This window comes from Ictalurus furcatus, chromosome 22, assembly GCF_023375685.1.
Source record: "Ictalurus furcatus strain D&B chromosome 22, Billie_1.0, whole genome shotgun sequence".
NCBI lineage: Eukaryota > Metazoa > Chordata > Actinopteri > Siluriformes > Ictaluridae > Ictalurus > Ictalurus furcatus.
This window is the reverse complement of record NC_071276.1, coordinates 4,528,076-4,545,136: the sequence shown is the minus strand read 5'-3', so window position 1 is coordinate 4,545,136 and position 17,061 is coordinate 4,528,076. Positions and strand designations below refer to the sequence as shown.

The 17,061-nt window shown below is 39.4% G+C and overlaps 1 protein-coding gene across 3 annotated transcripts; it reads left to right on the top strand.

Moving 5' to 3' along the window:
• The first annotated feature begins 4,730 nt into the window (after window positions 1–4,730).
• Window positions 4,731–15,953, top strand: carnmt1 (carnosine N-methyltransferase 1). 3 transcript variants are annotated; one of them, XM_053610512.1, is made up of 9 exons: window positions 4,854–4,942; window positions 5,830–5,885; window positions 6,360–6,570; window positions 6,716–6,882; window positions 7,419–7,559; window positions 8,015–8,193; window positions 8,477–8,590; window positions 12,579–12,682; window positions 12,778–15,952. In XM_053610512.1, the coding sequence occupies exons 3-9, from the start codon at window positions 6,475–6,477 to the stop codon at window positions 12,970–12,972; spliced, it is 996 nt and encodes a 331-aa protein (XP_053466487.1). In that variant the 5' UTR covers window positions 4,854–4,942; window positions 5,830–5,885; window positions 6,360–6,474; the 3' UTR covers window positions 12,973–15,952. The 3 variants fall into 3 exon arrangements, with proteins under 3 accessions (XP_053466485.1, XP_053466487.1, XP_053466488.1); XM_053610510.1 differs by lacking the exon at window positions 5,830–5,885 and having other exon boundaries at window positions 4,731–4,942; window positions 12,778–15,953; XM_053610513.1 differs by lacking the exon at window positions 4,854–4,942 and having other exon boundaries at window positions 5,834–5,885; window positions 12,778–15,953.
• The last annotated feature ends 1,108 nt before the right edge of the window (window positions 15,954–17,061 follow it).

Sequence of the window (17,061 nt, the reverse complement as noted above, 5' to 3'; positions counted from 1 at the left end):
ACAATAAATAAATTAGCATCTTATACTAAAAATATCTATATATTTTTTTACATCCTCACATTATTTCTAAAGGAACTGCTTATTGCAAGGATTTTCACAGTTACCCTCCTTATCTTGTCAAAGATCCTGCGTCTCTCAGAGAGCTCTTCCTCCAGCTGCTGCACTGAGTCTCGTAGCGTGCTCATCTGCGCCATTATGTCGGACTTCTCAATCATAAACAGATGCACGTTCAACAACCAAAACTTTTTAACTCATCACTCATCAAAACAGCTTCAAATGTTTTATGGACAAAATGTCACCAAAAAAGCTGACTAAGCTAGAATGAATACATGAGTTTAACATAAACCTGCCTTTATTTACCTATTAAAGGTACATATTTTACTTAAGGGGAACGTCTGCCCTTAATTTAAATACACTGATAAAAAAAATCAGTGTACTAGGAGCAGGTGTAAAAGAATAAAGGTGTTGAGAGCACGGGCGTCTGTCTAAACATGAACCGATACACCAAAACTCAGTTTCAGCAACAGCTAACATTATCTGTCATTTTAGTCAAAGTAATGTAAGCATAAGTAGCTAATGTACTGAAAATATACTGGTATACTGCAGTTAACATTTACACTCAACACAACCTACATTCCATGTTGATCATCTGGCTCTGATACCTGCAGTAAGCTACCCATCTGAATGGAGTTCTTTTATCCTCTGCTCATTCTCTCAGTGGAGTTTATTTAAAAAAGGAGAGACTGTCTGATCTTACCAAGCTACTTTCAGTGTTAGCTAAGGTCATACAGTCAATAGTAAATTATTATTATTATGAAATTTGGCTAGTGTTAGCTGCTTTGGTTAATGCCATCACTTTGTTCACTCATGGTGATTTGCTAGTTATAATATCAGTATAATGAGCTAGCTTAGACATCAAAAAGGCTTGTTGTGTTGTGGTGTGTTTGGTGAGTACCTGAGGGACAGCGCTGTCAGTCTGTTTGACACTGACTCCATCCACATCAGACATCAAGCCTGGATCCAGCAAAGAATCTACTAAAGGGAGCTGGGTCTGTGCTGGATCTAAATACAAACCAGTAGCAAAACATCACATCACCATGCAGTCAGCGCAGTCTCTATTACACACATTAATTACTTCTGCTACACTTTACATTTCATACCCTCACAAGTTTCCAGCTCAGATCCTTCCGGAGCTCTTTTTTTACACAGAAAATCAAACTTTGGTTAAATGCACTCTGATATTAAAGAACTGAAAAAAACTCTACTTAAGTGAAATATGGCTTATATAAAAACAGAGAGAATTAAACTGTAAGGAGAGAGAGAGAGAGAGAGAGAGAGAGAGAGATGGTGTACCCTCTGTGATAGTTGTGTACGCGGGCTCCGCTGTTCTCTCTCCATCGCCACGCTTCCTAATATAATAATAAACTCCTGCGGCCGCGGCTGCAGCTCCAGCCGTATACAGCAGGGGGCGCGGTGGAAGATCTGCCACCTGAGAGCGAGCGAAATTCATTAAACGCTGCATTGTAGCTCTGAACTCGGTTAAAACCACGTGTCCATTAGAAAATTCAAATCAACAGAAACTCCGCCTACTGTTCTTCACCTCATTACAGTGGCTTCTTCTGTTGTTCTGTTGTCATAGTGACAGAACTCACTCCAGAACATGCTCAAGTTCCCTCGTCATCATCATCCATTCTTCAGAACAGGAAAGTGCTGAAATGTCCAGCAGACGCCTTCACCATAATCATCCAATTATAAATGATGTAAATCTGCTCTTTTTATAATGTTCATAAGCCCAGACTGCAACAATTCATTTCATTATTGATCATAATGATACTCTCCTACTGTCTCTAAACTGACTATTAGCTGTCATATAACTACACGAACACAATCACATCTAGAGTCATAATATATAGATTATCTATGTATATTACAACTATCAGTGCTATAGTATAAAGCTTCTTGTCCACCTAAATGCATTAAATTGACATATTTTCATTTGGCCTAACTGAAAACAAACACCAAATGCATGTCAAATTATTACTGTGTTTACTTAACAGCATAAGAATGGAATCCATTTTCTTATATTGTTGACATTACACTGAAAACATGTTTTTATTTCCCCAACAAAAAGCATTGTATTCTTTTTAATTCTTTAAATTAATAACTGAACTATTTATTTCATTATAATATATTTATTTTCAAGCAAACAAAAAGTGTATATTATGCTATAATATAATACTATAATATACAGTTGCAATCAAAATGATTAAACTCCCATTGCAAATCAGGTTTATTGTCAAAATTTACATTCTTACTGTTTGCAATGAACAAATCAAACAAAAGCAATTGAAATAGTTCAACACAATTAATGCTTCAAGTGGTTTCGACTATCACAAATCATAAACACAGTCGTGGATCATCCAGGTAATGACACACGGTATTAAGAATCAAGGGTATGTAAACTTTTGAATGGGGTAATTTTTATAAACTCAGCTATTGTCTTGTGGACTATATGTAAACATCTGTTATGTGAAATAGTTTATTCAGGACAGAACTAAATAAAAAAACATGGGATTTTTATGATCAATCTTATTTTGTTAAAAGTATTAAGATTTTGTAGATTCTGCAAGTGGTATGTAAACTTATGACCACAACAGTATGTTCTCTATATGTCTTTTCTTTGCAAAATGTAAATATATTTGTTTGACTTATTTTGTTATTTGTTAATAAATATTCATATTGTATTTTTTTTTTAATTGTTCATAAAAGTCCTTGATGTTTTTAAGTGGTTGAATTTATTTGTGTGTGTGTGTGTGTGTGTGTGTTGGTAGCTGGGTCTGGGTGTGTGTGAGAGAATTTGTTTTGTCTTTAAATATACTGTAAATATATTTATTTGTTATTTTGTTGTTTTTAAAAGTGTGTTAATAAATGTTCATATTGTAGTCTGTTTGTTAATGTTTAATAAAAGCCCTTAATCTTATTAAATTGTTGAATTTGTGTTTCCCTGTTAAAATTAAGTATATTTAGCAGTTTCTGGGCCACATCTGGCCCGGGGACCAAGCCGACTCTCAGCCAGATCTGTCTTACAGCGTCTGGGTCAGACCCGGGCCACATAAAACAATATGTCACTTTACAGTGTGAGGGCCAGTTTTGGGCCAGAGACCCAGGCATATACTGGGCCAGAACTAAAGCAAGTATGTGGCTCACGAGTGAGCCAGACAAATTTTGCTATCTGGGATATGTCTGTTCCCCGGAAACAGAAATGATTCCGGGGAACAGACGCAGAAACAGACACAGAAAAAGAAACAGAAATGTTCACGTCTCAAGTCTTCGTGTTTGAGTCGTTCATTCATCCCGGGATCGCCCCATATTCTGAATGCAGTGGGGCTGTGACGTGATGAACGAACGACTCGAACCCGAAGACTCGAGACGTTAACTAATCAATTCCGTTTCCTGTACAGAACCTATGAGGATGCGTGGTCAAAAATGAACGAATCACTCTCTGAGACAACTCGTTGTGCCCGAATCATATCAAAGATTTGTTCAAAATAAACAAATCATTCATGAACGACACCTCAGTAGTGTATTGTAGTATAGTACAGTGGTTTTCAAAGTGGTGGCCGTGGCCCCCTAGGGGGCCACCAGGAGGCGCCCGGGGCGCCTCAACAATTTGGGTTGAAAAAAAAATTCTCACTCAGACAACCACACACACACACACAATCAATTCCTAATGTAATGTAAAGATGTAAGAAGTAATTATTAATAAAGAAAAAAGGGGGATATATTCAGAAGTCTGTATTTTTTATGTGTTTTAAAGACATCTTGCAAAAGGGGGGCCTCAGTCAAATGTTAATACCATTTGGGGGGCCTTGCCCTGGAAAAGTTTGGGAACCCCTGGTATAGTACATAGAATAATACTTCTATACAGAGACACTTCAAGACTCGTCTTATACCTGAAAAGAGACATGGTCATTTTATAACTGTATAAAAAGAGTTTTAGTCGAATGCAGCACTATTATTATTAGTAGTATAGTAGCAGTATCAAGACTCGTCTTATACCTGAAAAGAGACATGGTCATTTTAAAACTGTATAAAAAGAGTTTTAGTCGAATGCAGTAGTAGTAGTATCACCTAAAAGACCAGACCCTCTCTTTTTTTTCTTCTTCAACATATCAGGCGCATGGTGGCTTAGTGGTTAGCATGTTCGCCTCATGCTGCCAGGGTTGGGGTTTCGATTCCCGCGGCTCTGTGTTTGCAGAGTTTGCATGTTCTCCCCGTGCTGCGGGGGTTTCCTCCGGGTACTCCGGTTTCCGCCCCCAGTCCAAAGACATGCATGGTAGGCTGATTGGCATGTCTAAAGTGTCCGTAGTGTATGAATGAGTGTGTGTGTGTGATTGTGTGCCCTGCGATGGATTGGCACCCTGTCCAGGGTGTACCCTGCCTTGTGCCTGATGCTTCCTGGGATAGGCTCCAGGTTCCCCGTGACCCTGAAAAGGATAAGCGGTATAGAAGATGGATGGAACATATCAGTTTGCTATGACATCCACCTGTTCAGGTATCACTGAGAGTAGCCACGCAATGTGTTTTAAATTCTGGGAAAGGGCTATACAGTAGAATATTATTTAATTATTATTTTAAAAAAAAGTTTTTTAAAGGATTTGAACCTGTTATTCACACTGACTGACTGTAACACGAATATTCGGGATGTATTTCTGAGGTCAGTCCATAGCGCCGCACATCGATGGTCTCTGATATTGATTATAAGAGTCTGCTCTGTTGATCCGTCTGCAATGGCCGACAGCAGCATGGGCACTGAATCTGCAGACCCAAACCGAGAGGAACCCTATCTGTACCGAGGGAGAATCAAATATTCCCCGGAGGAAGACGCGAGACTGGAAAGACAACACTTCTGGAAAATTATCAACGCATTTAGATATTACAGGTAGCTCATTCGCCATGTTGTTTACCCCTCAAGTCCTTGCTAGGCTGTTAGCTGGCAGGCTAAACAAAGGAAAACGTCACTTTGTCTATATTTATACTAGTAATAAAAAAATCACTCGTTAATTTGATCAAATGTTGGGAATATCTGCGAATATTTTAGCCGCTTGAAATGTACGGACTCGCCTCATGTTTAGCTTGAAACCGCGAATAGCTCAGAGTACCGTTTCCTCTGGCTGCATCCCAAACGGCTCCACTCTCCCTATTCAGGTGCACTATTTAGGCTCTAAGCTAATGACTTGTGCAGCCTACCTAGTGGACTTTATGAGTAATAGAGTTTAATTTGTGATCCAGTTTAGTTTAAGTTTGAAGTAAGCTAGCTTTTTGAACTAGTTAGTAAGAATGAACTTTATAATAATATAGGAAAACATACAGTTAATAATAATAATAACGTTCTTGTTAGTTAAGCTTCATTTTGCGTAAAAAGGTTAAACGAAGTGTTATAATATAATAAACAACCATAAGCACGTCGCCGTTGAATGCTCAGTTGATTAATTCCCACGGTACCAGCTCTGAAAGTAGTTCCAGCTGCAAGGCAACTCACAAGTTTATATTAATGCGCTTTTTCTAATACTTTATCATTTCTATAGTAACAGGAAATTCGCAGGGACTTTTATGGCACGATTTAAAGCCAATAATAAAGAAATAGACATAAAAACCTGTTGTTAATTAACAAAGGTAAAAATAATCATCATTGGAATGGTGAACCTTTCCATAAGGAGACCTTTATTTAACATTTTATGGAAGGAGTCTCCGGTGTCAGCACTTTGTAACAGTCAGTAAGTTTTCCACCATGGGAAAGTCTTTTATTTTTGTCTTTTCAACTTTTAGGGAGAGGAAAAAAAAGAGAGGCTGGTGAGGGAACAACTGTTCATAGCTGCTATAAAGTAAGCGGTAACAGGAACTAACTTGTCTCCTGGATTTTTCACAACAGTTATAAAACATGGCATGTCTTTCATTAATGAATAAATAAATTGTAATTGTTGGTAAATCACTGTGGTATTAGAGGAATAAAACCGTGCAAGATATGCTGTTATAGGAAAATAATCAGCTTTGTTGGGGGTAACAGTAACTCCTCCTTGCGTCAGTCCTTATCACACTACCCTGCTGTTGATTATTTTCTTGTAACAGCATGCCCTGTGGGTGTGGGTTGGAAGAGATATGTCTTATGAGGTGAACGTGTAATGATTTCGGCTTTCACTGTGCATAGTGCTGGTAACTACAGTAGTCCATCACTTGTTAAATTAGCCTCATATGTTGAGTGCAAACCTCAGATCCTAGACATGTCTTAACCTATTTCCATAATTTTGCCATCTGTGTGTGTGTGTCTCTCTCTCTCTCTCTCTCTCTCTCTGAACCAGGACCCATGTTGAGGAGCGGTTGAAACGGTGCGAGAGGCAGTTCCGCAGTCTTCCTCGCCGCCATCAGCAGCTCCTCTCCGGCTTCCTGGATAAGCTGGCTGAGATCCGCCGCTGCATGGAGTGTAACCACGAAGTCCTGCAGGCCATCGTCCAGAACTGCACGCACATGTTCGAGAACATGGAGTATGACGAGGATGTAGGTGAATCCCAAGTAAGATTTCAGTTACATAACGACTTCAACTTCAGCAGATACTCATCACTGCTTTCATACGTGTTATTTTGAACGGGATGCTCGAAGCAGGCATTTAGTTTATCCTTTTTCTTTTGCTCTGCTGAACGTTATTTCCTGTTGGAAGGACAACATGAGGAGAGCCGGGCCATGTTCCACGTTCGACATGGACAAGCTGAAGTCCACCATTAAGCAGTTTGTGCGGGACTGGAGTGAAGCAGGCAAAGCGGAGAGAGATTCCTGCTACATGCCCATCATTGAGGAGATACAAAAACAGTTTCCTCCCGAAAAGTGGTGCGTTTATGATTTTTACATGCGCAAACATGGCATTGCCAGCCAGCTCACACTACAGCAAACGTCATGATCCGGTGTATCACAATGCATTACCAGTGGATCAGATTAATATAGTACAACTTAAATTAAAATGCCTTATCTTGCCTCTTAACCAGAAACCATAGTTGGTAATGTTGTTAAACTTATTTATGAAAGTTTTTAATGTCATATATATATATATATATATATATATATATATATATATATATATATATATATATATATATATATATATATATATATGCTGCTGCTGTTGAGTGAAAATGAAAATCCAGTCAGAGTTTAACGTATGACGCGAAGGCAGAATATTGCAGGTGTTTTGGGGGTGTAAGCACAATGTAATGCATCAGAGGCATTATTCGGATGTCCTCACCTTCCCGAGGATTTGCGCAGTCAACAGAGAGTCGTCAGGATTCAGACGTGCTATCTCTTGATGCGGAATCGTATTTGAGAAATCAGAATTCTCAAATCCAAGCTGACGAATCATTTCACCACAGTGACGTCTCCGAGGTGAGGGTGCTGGTTCCTGGAGCTGGTCTGGGCCGTCTAGCCTGGGAAATCGCCTGCCTCGGTTACTCCTGCCAGGGGAATGAGTGGAGCTTCTTCATGCTTTTCTCCTCCAACTTCGTCCTTAACAGGTACAAAGGTGTCAGACAAACCTTGAGGTGATGCTGTTATCAGAATAGGAGTGGACCAGATGATAGTCTGTTTTATAAATCTGTTATACCAGTGATGGTGAGTTCTTAATTTTGATTGGTCAGAGGGTGGGTCATTACAGTTCCAGCTATAAGGCAAATCACAGGTTTATATGAATGTTCATGATCTAATAAATTATAATTTCTATAATAATAACTTACACAAGGACTTCCATGGTGGGTGCTCCATAGAAATGGATAAAAACAGAAACAAAGGTAAAGCTGTAACTATAAGTTTTCTTCAATGTAAAAAATTCTTTAATGCTTTGTGCTTTCTCAAGAGCATGATCTAGACCCTGACAAAAAAAAATCTGACAGATTCAGGCTCCTTGTCTTGTTACCTGAGGAAATGAGCAAACTTGAAGTGAGACTGACCCTGAACTCTCCCATATGCTCAGGTGCGAGGAGGAGAATGCTATGACCTTGTATCCTTGGATTCACCAGTTCAGCAACAACAAGATGTCTGGAGACCAGACGAGAGCTGTGACCTTCCCGGATATTAACCCCCACAGTCTCCCGCCCGATTCCGACTTCTCCATGACTGCCGGTGATTTCCTGGAAGTCTATACGGAGTCGAGTGAGTCGTAAATTCACAGTAACTGTGTAATGCAGTGTTGCCTTTAACATGGTATCTACTAAGCCTTCATGCTTTTAAACTGTAACTTTAAAAAAAAAAAAAAAAAAATCATGTAGGATATTTTAAAGGATGTTTTTTTTTCTTTTTGTTTTTCAAGATTTTTTTTCTTGTGATTATGTATCAGTATATCCTAATAGCGTAACATTGGTGGCATAATTATTTCAATTATATTTAATTGCATTCACGTTAGAGATTTTAAAAAATATATAATTTTTTTCATCAGACACGTGGGATTGCGTCGCCACCTGCTTCTTCATCGACACCGCCCACAACGTCCTTGAATATATAGAGACCATCTGGAATATTCTCAAACCTGGTGGAGTGTGGATCAATCTGGGTGAGTTCCAGTTGACTTCAGTATTATATCTCGAACTTTAAAAGGTTTTTATTAATCTTATCAATAATAATTTAAAGCTTCCCGAGCTGCGTGGTGCTGGTTTTTATATGTGTATGCAGAGGTGGATAAATCATAAATTCATTAGCTAGCTCATAGGGTTAAAAGTTAAAAGCTCCTTGAGCCCGGGCTACTGATTTTTGATCTAGTTAATATGCAGAATAAAATATTTACTCATTGTACGTACATAGTGTAGAGCAGTGGTCACCAACCCTGTATCTGGAGATCTACATTTCTAAAGACTTTGGCTTCAACCATAATCGTGCCCACCTGACCATCTAATCACTGCCTTAAGAAGTTCTTGATCAACTAAAATAGATGTGTTAGATTTTGGTTGGAGATGAAATAGGGCTGGAAGATATGGCCAAAATGTATATCACGATATATTTCTTAATTTCGGTCGATACGATATGACTTCGATATCGATATGAACAATATAAATCCTCAGAAAAACTGCCAAGGACGCCCACAACGGATGTCTGTACCTTCAAACTTCTGTAAAATGAATTCGCCAAGTCTATGAAACCTCCTCCTATAAAACTATATAATAATTTAGAAATAAAAACGGCACAAATAAATTAATGTTTACCTTTTTATTTGGATTTAACCTTCATACAAACAAGAAATTTGAAATCACCATCAAATAAACATGAAACTCTCACCTTTGTCAATATTAATATCTTTAACTTTAAACTACAACATAGGCTGATTATTTTATTCTTATAGATTGAAATAAAAGTGCTTCAGCCAGGATTAAAAAAAAAAAAAGAAAAATGCTCAGAGTTGCTGAAGAAAACAGAAAGTGTGAGCAATAACAAGAACACGTTGCTGGGGCAGGGACATTGTTGGGGGTTGATGACACCCTATGACAGGCTCTAGAAGGTTTCTGGCAAGAAATACAAGCTGGTCTACATTATCTGGCTTCAAAGATGCCCTTTTACATGTGACAATGTTGCCACCTGTACTAAAAACCCTCTCTGAGGGGGAGCTTGTGGCTTGAATACACAAGTAATGTTTTGCCAGTTGTCCTACTCTGGGGAAGTTCTTATGAGAGACTTTCCACCAATCCAGAGAATTTGAGTCATTGTCAGCATTTGGAGACAGAAGGTAGTTGCTGAGCTCCCTCTCAACTGCCTGCTGTACACTCAAGCCTTCTGTGTTGGTAGTGGTGGACCTGTTTGAAAAAAGCTAGCCAGAGACCGCTTTGTTTTCTTGGCTGGTGTCACTGCTGCAGAAGCATCTCCCATGGCTTCTTCTCTGGACTCCTCTTCCCTTACCACAACAGCTCTCTCTCCCTTCAGCATCTCCAACACAGCTTTCTCTTTGATGTATTCTCTCTTCTCCTCCTGAGTGTACTGAAGTTTGAATCTTGGGTCAACGAGGCATGCCATGTCAAGTAGATCACCCATGGTTGGGTCATCATACTTTTCATTCAGGTATCCCATCACTGTTGTCTTTATGGTCCTGGTGAGGTCTGTGTCATCCTCTGCTTCCTTCACGATGGAGGTGTTGAAGAGATCATCACTGAAGCATCACTGGTTTTAGGAATGACACACTGACATAGGACTCACCGGACAAGGCATCCGTGAATTCGAGGAGCGGGCTTAGAGCTGCATCTATAGACTCTAAAACGTCCACATCTTGCCAAGTAGGAACCAGCGACCTGGTCTTCTTGTCTTTTGAGAGGACCTCTGTGATGGCCCTTTTCTGCTCCAGAACCCGCTTCACCATTTGTTGACAGGAGCCCCATCTTGTTGGGGTTTCACTGATGAGCTTGTGCTTTGGCAAGTGATACTCCTCCTGAGCAGCTGCAAGGTCCTGTTTCTTCTTCCAGGAGTAGGAGAAGGCAGCCACCACCTTTTTACAGACTCCAACTGCTCTGTCCACTCGCTTGTCTTGGTGAACTTTCTATGTACACAGAGAGAGAAAAAAATATTGCAATATATAGTTCTCATTTGTATTTTAACTATAAAATTTGATTTATTTATATTATTCTTAAATCAAAGTCACAATTCTTCTGCTTATGTACATTTTGTTGTTTTTATTTCACACCTGATTTGGCAAAGTAAACATCTGTTTCCATGCCAGTAAAACACCTTTGAATTTAATTGATAGAACTGCTGTGTGTATAAATCCATACAAATATGTATGTCTTGACTAAAGAATAAATGAATAGCCTATTCAGTCACTTAAATTGGGGGAATGAAATCACCTACTCAAAATTATAAGCCTACTAAGTAATATCTAGTGTCTGGGTTTGGGATCCATAGTCATAGCTTACACAACACAGAGCACCTCAACTCAAGTGTTTTATTTATCAAATAAATGCACATTATAACACATAACACATGCTCAATGAAATTCTTATGACATGGCATGCAACAACCACACAGCAAGCATAAAATTCTGTGAATATAAACATACTATAAACAAATATAAAGAATATAAAAATAGCTATCAAAAACATACAAGCACTGATAAGCTACGTTTAGCTTAGGCCTATTTTGTGTTAAGCATATCGCCTATTTGTTACTGCAATGATTGTAGTAATATATTCTCATACCATAAGCAGAATAACTTAACACATTACTCAAATGTATATTAACTGTGTATAACTTACCAATAGCAGAGTTCAATCGGTGCCCGAAGCATTGTAGTCTTGTCCATCTGTTCAACTCCGCGGCTTTGATGATATTGGTCCCACTATCTGTGGTGATGCAGACCTGGCGGTCCTCGCTGAGCCCCCAAGAGGCGAGCGCATCCGTAAGTCCGGCTGCAATTGCTTTGCCCGTGTGATCCTCGGGAAAGTAAACCGTCTGGAGGCATAAGCTGACAAGCTTCCAATCTTGGTCAATAAAGTGGACTGTCAGGCTCAAGTATGGTTCCAAGGTTCGGCTTGACCACAGGTCAGCTGTGGTCGCAAAATATGTCACTGACTTCAGTTTCTGCTCCACCCTTTCCCTAACTTCACCGTAAAGTGTAGGTATAGCTGTGCAGGAAAAATATTTCCGGCCAGGGAGCTCGTATCTGGGGTTGATGACTGACATCGTTTTCCTGAAGCCCACATTTTCTACCGTACTAAACGGCATCATGTCCTTAGCCAAAAAGTTTGTGACAGCCTTAGTAATGTCTTTATATCGTTTAGACTGCTTGGCATAAGGCATGAATGCAGCCATCTGTGTTTGCTGCATCGGTTTCTCTTTTGACACAGCTGGGGATGGGGATGGGCGTGGCGGTGATATTTCAGAGACAGGTTGGCTTAAACCTTTATGATGCCTCATCTTCTGACTCTCAGAATATTCTATCGGGTGGAACTGCTTCAGATGGTGGAACAGATTTGATGTGTTCCCGCTGCTAGGTGGCACCACTCTCCGGCACATTTTGCAGCGCGCTGAAACCTGAAGTTTGTCAGAGCTTAGATAGCCAAACCACTTCCATACCACTGAATAAGTCTTTCCTCTCTTATCAACTATTTCATCTGCTTTCTCTTCACTTGTGGAAGCTCGCTCAGTCACATTTGTATTGCGGTCAGGGGTACTCATTTTGTAGCTAAAACTTGCCACGTTGGAGCTTAGCCTAACACTGCCGAATGCTGGCTGCATGCCTGTGGTGTACGTCATCACGCACGTAGCCAATTGTGTTCTGCTCTTTCTGCTCGGCTTGAATACAACGAACTGATGCCTGCGTCATGAACGTCAGTCAGTGACTAATGTTTTTATGTATGTCGAAATATCGGAAATGTGTTTAAAAACCAGATCACCGTTATTGAAAAAATTTATATCGCAATATATATTGATATTGAATTATTGTCCAGGCCTAAGATGAAACCTGCAGGAAGGTGGATCTCCAGGAACAGGGTTGGTGACCATTGGTGTAGTCAAATATCTATGCGTTGTTTAAAAAGTGCTGAATGAAACTTGTCCTTGAACAGGGCCTCTTCTGTACCACTTCGAGAACATGGCCAACGAACTGTCCATCGAGCTTAGCTACGAGGAAATGAAGGACGCCATCTTGAAATGCGGCTTTCAGCTTGAGGTACGACCGCAATACAAACCAGTGAGCTGCATGTAAACATCTGATACGTTGTCTGTAAGTGTAAAATGTTTTCGTTGATTTTCCCGTCTCGCTAGGTGGAGAGAGAGTCCGTGCTCACTACGTACACGGAGAACGAGCGCTCTATGCTCAAGTACTTGTACGACTGTGTGTTCTTCGTGGCGCGGAAACCTGCTGCGCTGCACTCCAACTCCCACTGTAAAGACAAAAAGACGGGTAACTGTAAAGACGGCGAGCTAAACAACTCTGTACAGAAAACTACAACAACGTGACCTCAAAGACCAGGGCCTTCAGACATTTAGCCATTTTAATATCTCGAATATTGGATTAGACCCTGTTCCCTTTTGCACGTTTCTTTGTGTTTCAGTACCTTAAAAAAAAACACACCTTTGTCAACTTCGCCTCAGGATGCAGGTTACTCGTGGCCACTGATATTACAAGAGAATGAAGCTGATAGCCTGGAGAGAGAGATATATATATATACTGCTCCCGGTCACTTATGTCTCTTTCTGGTGTGTTTGGGATTTGAACTTCTGATGGGAGATGTCCTGATTGGCTGCTCGTTTGCTTGACCTCATTTGATGGGAATTGAGATGAGGGGAAATGGTGAGACCAAGTCGACAAGAGTGTGTTAAACAGCATTGGGACACCAAAACAAAATCCATGAAGGACATCTGGGTACTGTATGTAAGCAGCAATTATAGCATTGATCTAGGATACATTGATCAAACCATCTAAGTAAGACTGCTTTTTACTCAGTAATGCTGTACTTTGTCAGTTTACCACACCTTCTTTAAGACAATAATGGATAAAAAAAATATATGCTTTGAAGTTTGAGTTTCAACCCAGTAAGTGTACATCTTGGTACTGTATATAAATCAGCACATTTAGCACACAAGGCCTGGCCTTTATACGTTACACATCGCAGCTAACCTTACACTTTATGTTAAAGCAACTCGCTATTGCAGCTGATTTCCCAGTGTGAACACTTTACTGATAAACTAGCGTATGAATGCAGTGCATTACAGGAACACACCACAATCCACTGGCCACTGACATTATGCTTTATGTGCCCTGTATCTGTAGATCTACCTTTCAAAAAACTTTAGCTCCAACCATAATGGTGCCCACCTGACCATCTGATCACTGCCTTAAGACGTTCTTGATCAACTAAAATCAACTAAAATCAACTCTAAGGGTGCTTTAACATTTACAGAATTTAGTCAGTTTGAACGGAACCCTGGTACAGTTCTTTAGGCAGGTGAGAATTGCACTATGGTGTGGACTAATATACGTTATATGGCCAAAAGTATGTCCACCAGACTCATATGTGCTTTTGAGAGCATCCTGTTCCAGATTTATTCCCACCTTTGCTGTTATAATAAGCTCCACTCTTCTGGGAAAGCTTTCAACTAGATTTTGGAGCGTGGCTGCGGGGACTTATGTTCATTCAGCCACACAAGCATTAGTGAGGCCAGGTGCTGATGTTGGGTGAGGAGGTCTGGGTTCCAGTTAATCCCAAAGGTGTTCAGTGGGGTTGAGGTCAGGGCTCTGTGCAGAACACTCGAGTTCTTCTACTGCAACCTTGGCAAACCATGTCTTTATGGAGCTTGCATTGTGCACGTGGGCATTGCATCATGCAGGAACGGATTTGGGCCTCGTAGTTCCATTGAAATGAAATTTTAACGCTACAGCATACAAAGACATTCTAAATAGTTGTGTGCTTTCAACTTTGTGGCAACAGTTTGGGGAAGAACCGTATATCGGTGTGATGGTCAGTCAAACATGTATATGTATTTTGGGTGGTTTGCAGCTTTTTTTTTGTAGATGTAAGCTGCTAAACTGAGCCAAAGGACAGAGCTGTGGTGCTGCAGAAATTTGGTCTGATGGTCACAAAAAAAAAAACCCAGAATATAAATGTGATACACAAAATGTTTTAAAGTAGTTATTGCATAATTATCAAATGAGTTATAGAGCACCAGCTATGTATTCTTTGTTCTGGGGTGATTTTTGTGATTTGTACTTGCACTTGGTAAAGGGTTGATGACCTTTTTCCATTGCTGTATTTCTGACCAATGAAGGAAAGATTTTTTACATGGATTTATATTTTGAGCCCTATGTGTCAGTCAGCCAGTTACTGAACCATATATCAAATTCACTCTGATTCACACTTATGAGTCTTTTCAACAAACTTTTAGATAATTCTGTATAAATGGGCAGGTGGGTCGATATAAATGGGCAGGCGTATCGGTCCACACCCGAGTCTGTTCTCACTGAGGAGGAAGACGTATCAGGGCTCCGTTGTGTATGTGAAAGAAACCAAACTAAAATAACACCCATGAAAGTGTTAGAATGCTGGTGATGTGTTGAGAGCTTTCTTAAAATCGTGGACGTTTATGTGCGAACACTAATGAGACATGAACGTCCATGAAACACAGCATGAAAGCTTAATGTAACTGTTAGATGTCCACACAGTGCTTCAGTATTTTATAACCTCAGTGATTCACTTACCGTTGATCTGAACAATCTCACCTAAAATCTCATTATTGTGTTGATTTAATTATTTTTTTTTACTGATCTTCAGACAGGAGGGTATTCAGAGCTGCTCCACATTGCAAGAGGAAACTCAGCCAAATATGTTGTAATTTTAGTTATTTATTTTTCACATTTCTGTTAATTTGACCACTGGATGATTATTGCCTTGAGAATATTTTGTCTGTCTAAATTGGAAACAGTTTACACAGAACTAAGGACATAAGTTGTTTTAAACTTACTGTAGAATTGTCTTTTTTTTATTATTATTACAATAAAGGCATTTTCTTTCTTTTCCAAAATGTGAAATAAATGATTGAATGCTGTCGTGTGAAGATATATATTAATAAAATGATTATTATTATTATTATTATTATTCCTAGCACAGTTGCAAAAGACTCATCTTTAATAAAGACAAAGCTGTTACAAGCAGGATTTACTATACAATACACAAAATGCATACTGTATAGAGAAATTCTATACCTTATAAAACACTTTTTGTTGAAAGTTTCAAAACTTACTGTAGCCTCCAGTCGAAATGTGGAAACTACAAGGAGCCCCATGGAGATGAATTTGTTTTGGCAAGTTATGTATTTGTAAATCACTACTTGCAAATATATAGCGCATATATTGTACAAATAGCTAAAATAATAATAATAATAATAATAATTCATGCCCAGCAGAAATATGGTCAAGTGGTCAATAACCAGAGATTAACGCTCTATTTGGCTTGGTTTAACAAGAGGAGGTGGAATAATGCAATTCTTACTTCTTTAAAACGACCATTAGAAATGACCCCAGTTAATGTATACTATATCCTGACTTGTTGGTAAAGATGGCATTATATCCTGTGAGAAAAGAGATTTTGTGCTTTTTCTTTGGTATAAAGCCACTCCAGGAAAAAGTCTTTTCTATCATCTTTCGCCAAAACCCAAGTAAAAATATACGTACAAATTGATCATAATTACTACAGATGTCCTCCAGGAATATTACGTAACACATACAGTGCCCTCCACTAATATTGGCACCGTTGGTAAATATGAGCAAAGAAGGCTGTGAAAAAATTGTCTTTATTGTTTAACCCTTTGATCCTTTGTTTAAAAAATCACAAAAATACTCTGCTCTCATGGAAATCAAACAATTGCAAACAAAACACAGGTTTATCCAAAAAATTAAAAAATCTGTTAAATATATGTGTGCAACAATTGTTGGCACCCTTTTAGTCAATACTTTGTGCTATCTCCCTTTGCCAAGCTAACAGTTCTGAGTCTTCTCCTATAATGCCTGATGAGGTTGGAGAATACATGGCGAGGGATCTGAGAGCGTTCCTCCATACAGAATCTCTCCAGATCCTTCAAATTTCGAGGTCCATGCTGTTGGACTCTCCTCTTCAGTTCACCCCACAGGTTTTCTATGGGTTTCGAGTCAGGAGACTGGGATGGTCATGGCAGGACTTTGATTTTGTGGCCAGTAAACCATTTTTGTGTTGATTTTGATGTATGTTTTGGATCATTGTCCTGCTGGAAGATCCACCCACGGCCCATTTGAAGCTTTCTGGCAGAGACAGTAAGGTTTTCATTTAATATCTGTTGATATTTGATAGAGTCCATGATGCCATGTATCCTAACAAAATGTCCAGGTCCTCTGGCAGAAAAACAGCCCCAAAACATTAAAGACCCACCACCATATTTAACCGTGGACATGAGATACATTTCCAAATGGCTACCTCTCTGTGTGCAACATAGATCTCTATCCTATTTGAAGTTCCAGTAGTGTCTGGCAAACTGAATAAGCTTGAGATTGTTTTTGGATGAGAGTAGAGGCTTTTC

Bases quoted from the DNA above. Each gene is read 5' to 3' on its own strand.
- carnmt1 (XM_053610510.1), top strand. From the start codon at position 4,791: ATGGCCGACAGCAGCATGGGCACTGAATCTGCAGACCCAAACCGAGAG. The intron at 6,571-6,715 runs GTAAGATTTCAG...TCCTGTTGGAAG, and splicing joins AGGATGTAGGTGAATCCCAA to GACAACATGAGGAGAGCCGG. The intron at 8,591-12,578 runs GTGAGTTCCAGT...GTCCTTGAACAG, and splicing joins TGGAGTGTGGATCAATCTGG to GGCCTCTTCTGTACCACTTC.